This window comes from Polyodon spathula, chromosome 30 (assembly GCF_017654505.1).
Source record: "Polyodon spathula isolate WHYD16114869_AA chromosome 30, ASM1765450v1, whole genome shotgun sequence".
In the NCBI taxonomy this organism is placed as follows: domain Eukaryota; kingdom Metazoa; phylum Chordata; class Actinopteri; order Acipenseriformes; family Polyodontidae; genus Polyodon; species Polyodon spathula.
The window spans coordinates 4,226,504-4,238,666 of record NC_054563.1 but is presented as its reverse complement, the minus strand read 5'-3'; the positions used below and the strand labels follow the sequence as shown (position 1 = coordinate 4,238,666).

Here is a 12,163-nt window from a genome sequence, read left to right as displayed (position 1 = left end):
TTGAATTGTTATTGTGCCACAACTAATATGGCAGTTCTCTGATCCCTAAAATTCCACAGCGCACGGAGGCGGGACTGAATGCAACTGTTGATGCTCCAGACTGTGGGGAAACTGTAAGGATATCTGCCAATGATTAAAAGATAGGCGGACAAAATACGCCTGGTCGACCAGTGAACAATATAAGGAGGCGGGACTGTGAGTCGAACCTGTTAGGTTGATCTTTGAGGTCGCCACGTTACCGTCTGAGCCTTTCATAACAACGTCACAGGGAACTTTGGTCAGTGGTGCCACCGTCATCGCTGAGAAATAAAGCACATTGTATTTAGGTACACGTATTTTAATTTAGTTATAATAAATTATTAGGACAACTAATAATAAAAAAACACTAAAAGTTACAAACCAATTGCTATAATGCAATACTGGTACTGCTAATATTACTACGACTACTACCACTGCTCGTGTTTATTTCTTCAGTCTAAATACATATACAGCATTCAATTCTTAGGGACTCTCATATTTTTTAAAGATAGGAATTTGTTTTTTTTTTCATGCCCAACTGTTCTGGGTTCCCACCAATCCACCAAGCAATGACCTTTTTAGACAGTCTGGCATCTCCTCTGACCTGCTGTGGTTTGCTAGTACAGACCTGCCATTACAGTGCACTGCCCTGAGGGAGGCGAGCCGCGGAGTGCCTTGCTTTGTATGTAATTCTGGAGCATGCCGCCTGGCCTCAGATTCACTTCAAAGGTCGGTGCCCCGCCCTTAACCATTCTTAATGGTTAACAAATACATTTCCTTGACCCGACTGATTGCTATTTTTCTATGAAAGTGTCTACAGTGACTTGCGATCATTGTATGAATAATAGCAAATCCCACTTTCCACGAAACAGTGAAATAATTCACCGATAGGCTGTGATTAACCTTCAGCTGCACAAGAAGCTACATGCAATAGCAAATGTTTGAGATGCTTTAGTCCTTACAGAAGTTTACCACAAGAGGCGCTTGCATAGCAAACAATGTTTATACTCTGCGTATACTTTTACCTTCAACCCTCACATGTGCTGCTGCTACACCTGATAAGGTAGAAATTAACGCCTTTATTGTGAGGTGGATATCAGACTGTTTCGAAACTTGTGACAAATAACTTAAATATTCAGTCGAATCCTTACATTACATTATCCCTGTGAGTTTTTTGTTATTAACCTTGTTTTATTTTCCTTTCACAAAAAGTGGTGCATTTACCTTGCCTGCCTGTACTTGAAATGACTTTACTGTTATTTTTGTATACTTACTACACTGCTGCGATTAGAATCTTGTATAAAGGATGCTCATGAAAGTATACAGCAAAGCACTGGCTGTGTGCATTCTCATCGTCAGTCTTTAATTAAAATCTGTTTTACTTTTCATTAAAGACTAGAGGAAACACCCAAAGTGTCCTATAAAAAACAAATAATCTGACCAATCTTATGAATGTTGTGTGTTTGTTTTTAAGTCCCTGGCCTGTCCAGAAGTGGTAGTCTGGCCAGGTTGTGGAGGACGGAACTGAATCTCCTGGACGCTCGTTGCAGACGTTCTGTTTTTGCAGGCGGACATGATAGAATAGTGTATGATGTCGTTTAACATTTAATGTCTGTTTTTTTTTTTCCAGTAATATCTTGAAGGATTTTTGAAAGATGACCCCCCTACTGACAAAGGTAACAACAATGTTGTAGGAGTTTTAACAAATACTTCATAATTTGTCCATTACGTATGATCTGAACAAGGTCACGTTGGAAGGTGTGTTTGTGCTTCACGTTTATGCTTGTTGTATTATTGGTTATATTGTATGAAAACGGTAATATTTTTGTCAGTGAAAACATGTCTGTGTTAAAAATGCTGTGTTTTCGGGGAGCAACAGTACGGTGTTACCTCAGTATTACATAAAGATACAGTCCAAAACAGCCATCGTGTCAACGTATATCTCATTCATTATTCATCCTGAGATCGTTTTACACAAGTACTCTCACATTTGTTTTACAGGCGTTGTTTGTAAGAAACGAAAAGGTGTTACAGCAGGCTGTCTCTGTGTTTAGGTGAGTTCAGTGGACTGCTAAAGTAAAAAAGCCTCATTTGTATATAGCTTCTGCTTTTTAAAGTTGTTTTTAAGTTTGTATATGTGTGTTATCGGATTTCTGCATTCAAGGTTTGACATGAAAATCATTGTGTTTGTTATTCTAAAACATGTTTTCATTGTTGGACATTGGCTAAAATCCACAAGGGTACTAGTGTCCAGCTACAGGGAGTCATGCTTTGTTTCATTTACAGTACAGGGATTGGAATGTGTCTGCCATTGCATAGCAGTTTGCTCCATTCCTGGTTTTACTAGGAGTTTAATAAGACTCACCAGAGCTTGTTACCAATACGCTGTTCTAATCAAGCTTGTATAAAAACCTGGAGCGGGTGAGTCTGCTCTGCAATACAAATCTCATTGCCATCCCTGCAACACCGCATTGTTCTTCTTAACTGTTAATGTATTAACTTTTCTTTTTATTGTTTGTGTTTTAGGCTAGCAGTTTCAAACCCTCGTCCAGTTATAGGTAAGGCTTTATTTTTATTTTTTTATTTTTTTGTATGTCACACATTGCCTGTGATAAGATTTACTACTGGGTTTTTTTTTCCATTTTTTTGGTTATGGTACTTTTACATAAATTTGCATCTGAAACTAAATCAGTCAGATGAACACCTGTGGTCCTTGAGTAATATCCAAGTAGTTGAAGTATTACTTTAGTAGGATGTCATCTATTGTCACTAGTGGGTTTTATTACAGTATGCACTACAGAAGATAAAAACGAACTGCTTCTATTTTGCTTTTCCATAGGATGTGTCTTACAGAGCAGCGAGAGGCAATACCGGTCCATGCCAACCCATGGTATTGGCAGGTATAAGTACCTGCTGCCCAAAGAAGTGGTAAGCAAACAGCATATTTGTATTTCTGGCATTCTGTATCGCAGCCTTTCAGAACAGAGCTATAAGAACATAAGAAAGTTTACAAACGAGAGGAGGCCATTCGGCCCATCTTGCTCGTTTGGTTGTTAGTAGCTTATTGATCCCAAAATCTCATCAAGCAGCTTCTTGAAGGATCCCAGGGTGTCAGCTTCAACAACATTACTGGGGAGTTGATTCCAGACCCTCACAATTCTCTGTGTAAAAAAGTGTCTCCTATTTTCTGTTCTGAATGCCCCTTTTTCTAAACTCCATTTGTGACCCCTGGTCCTTGTTTCTTTTTTCAGGCTGAAAAAGTCCCTTGCGTCGACACTGTCAATACCTTTTAGAATTTTGAATGCTTGAATTAGGTCGCCACGTAGTCTTCTTTGTTCAAGACTGAACAGATTCAATTCTTTTAGCCTGTCTGCATATGACATGCCTTTTAAGCCCGGAATAATTCTGGTCGCTCTTCTTTGCACTCTTTCTAGAGCAGCAATATCTTTTTTATAGCGAGGTGACCAGAACTGCACACAATATTCAAGATGAGGTCTTACAAGTGCATTGTACAGTTTTAACATTACTTCCCTTGATTTAAATTCAACACTTTTCACAATGTATCCGAGTATCTTGTTAGCCTTTTTTATAGCTTCCCCACATTGCCTAGATGAAGACATTTCTGAGTCAACAAAAACTCCTAGGTTTTTTTAAAAAAGAACAGTAAATACTTTCAAATATACACCATGTTTAATCACTTGGCAGCTAATAAACTGTTATAAAATATTTATTGAGCATAAATGTTCTTGGATGATGTTTCTGGTCCAAGAAACATCTTTTGGAATGTTTGCTAGGGTCAGCTCAGTAAAAAACTTAAAAACACTGGAAAGGTACGACAACAACAAAAAAAAAAAAACAGCAAGTTTTAAGCCAGGGTTGAACTGTTGCTGCTAAATACAACTGGATGCTTAAACAGGACACTCAGATACCATTAAAAAAAAAAAAAAAAAAAAGTGATTATGTGAACTATCCCACAAACCCACTTTTCTGTGTAGCCCAAAAAGAAGAAAGAAAAGCTCCAGGTGAAGGCAATCAAAACTGGAACAGACATGGAGTATGGAGTGCTGAATGTGCAAGTGTCCGGACATGACATGACCATTGTTGAGCATTACTCTCAGTATGTTCATAACCTCTGTAACCGGCTCAAGATTAAAGTGGATGAAAGGTAATACAGCACTTTTTTAAATACATAAGAACATAAGAACATAAGAAAGTTTACAAACGAGAGGAGGCCATTCGGCCCATCTTGCTCGTTTGGTTGTTAGTAGCTTATTGATCCCAAAATCTCATCAAGCAGCTTCTTGAAGGATCCCAGGGTGTCAGCTTCAACAACATTACTGGGGAGTTGATTCCAGACCCTCACAATTCTCTGTGTAAAAAAGTGTCTCCTATTTTCTGTTCTGAATGCCCCTTTTTCTAAACTCCATTTGTGACCCCTGGTCCTTGTTTCTTTTTTCAGGCTGAAAAAGTCCCTTGGGTCGACACTGTCAATACCTTTTAGAATTTTGAATGCTTGAATTAGGTCGCCACGTAGTCTTCTTTGTTCAAGACTGAACAGATTCAATTCTTTTAGCCTGTCTGCATGTGACATGCCTTTTAAGCCCGGAATAATTCTGGTCGCTCTTCTTTGCACTCTTTCTAGAGCAGCAATATCTTTTTTATAGCGAGGTGACCAGAACTGCACACAATATTCAAGATGAGGTCTTACTAGTGCATTGTACAGTTTTAACATTACTTCCCTTGATTTAAATTCAACACTTTTCACAATATATCCGAGCATCTTGTTAGCCTTTTTTTTATAGCTTCCCCACATTGTCTAGATGAAGACATTTCTGAGTCAACAAAAACTCCTAGGTCTTTTTCATAGAACAGAGTATTTTAGTCCCCATTCTACATTTATTATTTGTGATATCCCTGTATTTCCAGCAGGGATTACAAAAAATAGCTTTAAGCCAGTGAGATTTGGACAAATAATAGACTTAAGTTGCCTAGTGTGATCTGCCATAATACATTGTCTCTCCGGACATTTTGTTCACAGCTATGCATTACCAACAAAATGCACTGAAGTAATGCTGCTGCAAGAACAGGGCACCAAGATGTTTGCCGATGCTGTTCTCAGCACACATGGAAGAATTGTGCAGGTAAAACAGTCAAGTGAAATGCTAGTGTACTAACCAGCAAGAAGTGCATGGATACCAACTGACTGCTGAGACTGCATCATGTAGCACTGGATCAACACAACGCTGCAAAAGGAAGACCATACAGGCAGCTTTTTTAAAGTTCATTTATCACTGTTAGATTAATTAGCTAAACTGTCCTGGTGAAGGCGGCGTTAAAGTACTAGCTTCCTTAAATCAATATGTTTAGTCAGTCGACATGCCACTGAAGGCCAACATGAACATCCCTCCTCATCTCAGAGATAAGGAAATAGCTCTTTCCTTACAAGCTATCCAGCACTTCAGTATGTAGCTGTATGCACCACATGTGCTGCTGCTCCTGATAAAGGAGGAATTAACACCATTTCAAAACTTGTGACAACTTAATGTTCAGTTGGATCCTTACTTTATCCCTGCAAGTTTGTTATCAGATTTGTTTTATTTTCCTTTTACAAAAAGTAGTGCACATTTAAAAGCTGCTACATGCATCTGTTTTTTCTTTATCAAAACTAGATCAGCGGTCTGTCGCTTCCAGAATGAAACAGATTTGCAACAGAGAAGCAGTCTTTATATATTATAGAATGTATATCAGGGATTCCATTTAGCCTACATGATAAACTAATCAGTAATGTGAGAGACAGCCTCAGATTGTATGCGTAGCATTGCACCTGTTTCTGTATACAGTATGTACTCAAGATCAGTCTTTTATGCATTCAGAAAGGATGAGGTTACAGGTTCTGTTGACGCTTAATTTGATTATAATCTTAATGGTGTAACAGGGGGTGCACAGTATGAGCTGCATAATAACATTGATCTGTTGATTTTTAATTAACCCGTTCCCACTGCAGAAGAAGTAGACTCCTGTTGTTCAGAGGTAGGCAGCTACCTATAGTTGCATCTGCAGAGAGCATTTTGACAGTTTCATTTGTAGGGGCATCTGACAATGCATTGATCAGTGCATTTTCAATAGAGAATAGATAGAATAGCTCTTCAAGAGTTATCTGTAGGGGCGATCAGTAGCATTTTCAGAGTGATTAGTATGTATTGTCAGTAGTGTATAATGTGGTTGCTAGCAGACTTCAGAGTTTGTTCTTAATTAGAAAGGAACAATGTGGGAAACTAGGTTTGACTTGTTCTTGTTCTTGCTTGTGTTATGATATGTTGGTATGTCGCTTATGAACATAATCCTAAAGCCTCCAGTATTCGAGCGAAACCCAATTCTCTTTGAGAGAATGCGATGCCAGCCTGTGTACACCACGCTACATCTCGTCAGTCGGGAGCCGTGCTGTAGGAGGTTGTAAACATGTCAACTTGGGAGTGCACTGCTGCTGGGTAATCTACACACATGCAAAGCAATCGCTTCTTTCCAGGGATTCCAGCAAACTGAAATAAGAGATGTTTCTTTTTTGTAGGCTTCTTTCTATTAAATTAGTCACTTCATCATTGCTTAAGACATAAACAAGCATTGTGCTTTGCAACCAGTTCTTTCTGTTTAATTCTTACAGCTGAGTGGTTTAAGTTCTACTCTGGCTCCGATCTTTCTGGAGGTCCTTCTGAGAAATCAACCAGAGGGAGTGCAGCTCTCTATAAAGGAGGTAAGGGATCTGATAGTCATGTGTACTTTGGTTTTGTAAAGCTACACCCATTAACAGAAAGCCACATGTCAGTGATTCATTAATGGCGTACTGAACAGCCTGATCTCTTTCTGTGGTTCCTTTTTGAAATTGTGTGGCTATAGCATATTCTTCAGCTGCATGTAATATTGACCTTTCGTCTCTGCCATGTGTTTTTGAATGATAACGTTTTATATAAAATAATATCCATTAGTTACTTCACCTTGTATTCTATACCAGCCATAATGGACTTAACTTTAAACAACACACCCTTGCCTTGTATTGACTTTATTACCTAGTTGAAATGTCCTTGTGGTATATGTATAGCCATTGCCAATTCCCGTATTTGACACGCTATGATAGGTGCAAAGCCAGACCTTTTTCACATTCCTAGAGGACTGTTGTTCAGTAATACATTTCTATTAAATCAATTTCAGTATGTTCTAGTCTTAGTTATACTGTTGCAGTGGAACTGAAGTCTTAAAATCTGCCACTGGAGAGTTAATAAATGATGGCCAGCATCTGTAATAATGTCAAGGAAGGGTGTTCAGTTCTTCATAGCCATTCTCAGCCAGGGTCTGTGATAAAAACCCATGTGTTGCTATTGCCTAATAAATTACGCCATGATGTTGTAATCAGCCTGTTATTTTTAAAGGCAGTTCTGTTTTTGCACAGCCCTAATGCACATTCTGGTTGCTCTAAAATCCACACAGTGTCTTTATCAACAACAGCTTACTAATTCATAATACTGTCATGCCACTGCGCCTCCCAAATCAGTGGCAAGTACTTACAAAAACAGATACAATGATAAAAACAGCGTATTTACTGCCACCTCAGCATTTGAACATGTAAAGCATAATCTCAAATGCAGTGCCTTCTGAATCATGGGGTTATGCTGTTATATAATGCGATTTTTATTTTTATTTATTTATTTATTTATTTTTATTTATTTCTCCAGCACACTGAGGCTGATTTCTATGCCCGGTTCAAGGCTCGTCCAGAACTCGAAGAGTTAATAGCACAAATAAACTGAGAAAACGGACGCTGGCAGGTCAGAGTTCAGCCATATATGCTGACCTTTTGAAGGGGAAGGAGTCCATACAATCAATATACTTCTTTTCCAGGATCCATGGCATGTCTGTCCACATGCCAATTAGTTGTACATTTAATAAAATGGGGAAAACATTATGATTGGTCTGTGTGAATGTTTAAGATGACTGATAACCTTTTCTGGCTTTCTAGGTTTTTAACACATGATGAACCACATTATTCTTAAACACAATGCTATTTAAATTATTAACCTGTAGTCCCAATTCTATAACCCTACTTCAGTAACCCATGCTTTTGTGTTTGCATAATACAAGGAAGAATCACAGTTCTTTGTAGTTAGCGAATTCAGTTTCAGTATTGGTGTGAAATTTTCATTAAATTTCGATTTTGTTTTGTATTATTATTAACACGGCTTTGTAGATAATCTGGGAAAAAATTGCATGCAGAATTGTGAAATGGGATATACAGAAAGTAATTATCTCATGCTGTTAGTCTTTCAATAATGAACCATTTTATATTCAAAATAACCCTTTCTTCAGCAGTTTCTCAAAATCGTGCAATGAAACCTACACCATTTTCATTTTCACAGTAGCATACTGATTATTTGGAATTTGTGAATAGAACCTGAATAAATTGTATTATTATTATTATTATTATTATTATGCATATTTACATCCAACCTTGTTGCAAGTATGAATACTATATTCATCAGTATTTTTTTTTTAATAATGTAGTATTATAAAACAACCTGTCTAAGCTTTGTTAGTTATTATGCAGTTACTTTGTTATCTAATAAGCTGCATATTGAATTGACCTTGTCGTTAATAACCTCCTGCTGCTGCAAGCGGAGCAAGAGCGTTCCTACAGCACAGGGAATGTTTTTCAGGAGAGATTTCATTTTTTTTATCCCCAAAGCTGAATGTTACCCTTGGGGAATGCAACTCCATAAGGTATGCTTTCTGATAATCCAGCGCACACAGTGAGCTAAACCAAGGAAGAATGCAGCAAGGAAGTAGACCGTGAATGTATCTTAAACAGCAGCGCATCTTAACTAATGCATTCTTGAAGTCTGGAGTCACTTTGTATCGTTTACCCTCCAGTCTTCACTGGTGAGTTTTTATAACTCAGGTTTAAAGTCTCAATGTCAGCTCAGGAGAGCTCTCAGAAACATGTCTGCTTTAAGCATGTTGTTCTGTGTGGTATTTCTTGCATCTGCTTGGGGCAGGGCGTTACAAAGGACAGTTTAATGGTTTCACTCTGCTTTACCAGCTGTACTTAAAAAAATTAGACATGTTCCTGAGAACTATTGATGCCTCAGAGGCACTTTAAGCTTCTGAGTTTTAAAGTCACGTACATGTGATGACTGTAATAGAAAATAATCTACAAAGTGAAACTAAACAGCAAGCAAAATACGCTAGCTCAGATTAGTTCTATTCCATATCCAGAGCAAAGGAATCTCTAGCTAACAGGCTTCAGCATGTTCATCTAAACAAAAAGTCACTTGTTGATGTTAATATGAACACAATTATTTCTAGCACTCTACTGTTCAGAAGCTTCATAGCTGGTACAACAATTGAAATACATTGCTTCAATTTTGTGGTTTAAAAGCACTGGTAATTACAAATGTGGACAAGGAATTAGTGTAGTATCAAGGGAAGGTAAACCAGACAATGAATATTGAATATTGATATTTAAAGTGTCAGGGAAGTCTCCAGCGGCTCACTGGGCTTTTGTAGCATGACCTTTATGGGTTGTGACAGTAAACAGTGCTTGTTTAAGTCCCTTTCAGAAGCAAACACTGTTGAGACAACATGAATAAATAATAAATGTGTGGCTGTTTGGAGGAATGAAAGCTGATTGTATCACTCTGTAAAACCACAAAGAGAACTCTTGTTTCTGATCTGAACAAAACCCAGTATTGCTGCTGGTTGACAACACTGTAGAAAAAAAAGTATCCTAAAAAAATCTATTAGGAATGTTTTATTAGGAATCAAACCATTCTGTGGTTCAAACACAAAACTAGTTTGGAAATAATATGCAAGCTTATTCAATTGAGTGGATAAAAAGTACAGTACAGAGGGTATCGAAACTAATTAATCTCATTTAAATGAACATGTAACTTTTCATTAGTTTTATATGTAATGCACAGTGCCACTAGGTGGGAGAATTCAGTAACTGCAGCAAGGATCAATCATTTTTTGCAGCCTGTTAACTGTATGCTCTGCACAGCTATGGCCAAAAGTTTTGCATCACCTACAATTTTAGGATTGAGACATAATTTAAAAATCAAAACTATATACACATAATTTAGATATTTTATTTAACATAACAAAGAAAACAACGTATAGCAAAAGTTTACCAGAAGCCTAAAAGTAGTGCAGTATTTCACGTTAGATTTCAAAATGTAACATTTTTCTAAGTTTTTTGTTAAGTATATGGAAAACTACAAAGCGGTACGTAATTCAATATTAACGTAACATTATTCAGCAGGTTTCACTCAACAGTATGAAGCTAAATTAGTTAATTCTATAGGGTGATGCAAAACTTTTGGCCAGAGCTGTACAAAACACATTGTTTTAAAGAAAAATACTAATTACAACATTAATTCTAAAGGTTTGTCAGTATGCAGAACTAAAGCTACAGTGATTTAACAGACAGGTGGCCTTCAATGCCATGTGATTCAACATGATAAACGCATATACTGGGATTTCTGAGAGGAGTTGCTATAGGCAGCACAGATTTAGTACAGGCTAGACTGCAGTCGCAGCAGTTTGTACAGTTATTTCTTTTGATATGTCTAAATAAATCAGCTAAACATGCAAATGTGCTTGCTCTAATGTAGTTGATGCATGCAGGAGAGTGTGCTCAAGTTACATTAGGGCACTTTATGTCAGTGCCTTTCTCTCTAATGCACTGTTAGATTTTATTATGACTTTAATATATATCAGAAACTTTTCGTTGTATATGCAGTGCATTTCTTATGTTACAAAATGTAGACTCTTGCAGTGAATATCCCCTAATGAAATGTCTGTGAGCACAACTTGATAACTGTAAAAAGAATCATACTGTAATGGAGTGCTAATTCCTAAAAAAAAAAAAACCAAAAGAAACAGATGTATCTTCCTTTGGAGCTACTGCGGTGGCTTTGGAATTAACCAATCCTTTTACTTGGTCTTGAAACAGGTTTTTACAACAGAAGCAAATCAACATTTCTAAAGCAGTTAATGTCCTTTGTTCCAGTTCACAGGGTTCCTAATTGAGATTAGTCTTCAGCACCAGCAGTCTGCTAGCGCCTTCCTTGGAGACCCGGGCTGCTACTTAGTGCATTACATCTACTCACAATTTGTTATGTTATGTGACGTTTACTTTTATTTATGGCTATCTAAAAAGCAGAGGATGGTGAACTCATGAAATACATGTGCTGCCTGCAAGAAAATGGAATATGTAATTGCTGCCTTCTAGGAAATGGGAATTTTCTTTGCTAAACCCGTGCAATTGTTTCATTAGAATCTGATAACCAGGATCCTTCCAGTGCACTGAAACAGTAAGACCATCCTTGTGACAGTCAGCCAGGACAGTATGAAGACAAACCCAGCCTGCATTACTGCATACTATTTATTCCCTGAACGAAGGTGTGTGCATGATTCAGAACTGACATAACAGCATCATGGTATATCTTAACATACATCAAGATCAGTATCACGGACCTATAGCTTCACTTTGCTAAAAGCTTAAACACCCCAGTCATTAGATGCACAGTAGTACTGGAAGTAAAACACAAAAGATTGTGACACATCACATTTCTTCTCTAAGTAATCAAAAAAGCAGCAGTGCCATTTTTTCACTTGAAAAATGTATGAGAAACAAAATCCATAAATGGATAGGTTGTGCACTCAATGCTAGAATATATTGTGACCAACCAACTTTACCTTATTTATCTTGCACAGTGCCGCCTGGTGGACGAATATTGTAACTGAGCTGTCATTTTGTTTTTAAATAATATTTTATTGGTTTTTTTTTTTTTTAAATCAAGCACTCAATGAAAAGCTTTCCCTCTTGAAAGGGGGGTGCTTTGTTAAAAAAAAAAAAAAAAAAATAGCCCACGGGGTCCCTTAAATATATATTTTGCACAGAATCCACAGATTTGGTTTGCGTTGCTAAAGCTGTCAGTAGCATTGATTCTCCTGCAGATTGATTCTCTTTCAGATCCCATTGGCAGCCATAATCCCCCCGATGGAGAAAACTAAAACCACAGTAAAGGTGCCTTTGATGTGCAATCGTTGCTCGGCAGGATCCCCAGAGAAACGTTCCTGCGCTTAAAAAGAA

General features: G+C 37.5%; 1 protein-coding gene across 1 annotated transcript; it reads left to right on the top strand.

Moving 5' to 3' along the window:
- The first annotated feature begins 1,535 nt into the window (after window positions 1–1,535).
- Window positions 1,536–7,975, top strand: mrpl48 (mitochondrial ribosomal protein L48). The gene is made up of 8 exons (XM_041233316.1): window positions 1,536–1,694; window positions 2,020–2,072; window positions 2,545–2,576; window positions 2,858–2,946; window positions 4,014–4,183; window positions 5,057–5,159; window positions 6,680–6,769; window positions 7,746–7,975. Exons 1-8 carry the CDS (start codon window positions 1,674–1,676, stop codon window positions 7,818–7,820), a joined length of 633 nt encoding a protein of 210 aa, XP_041089250.1. The 5' UTR covers window positions 1,536–1,673; the 3' UTR covers window positions 7,821–7,975.
- Window positions 7,976–12,163: the final 4,188 nt, after the last annotated feature.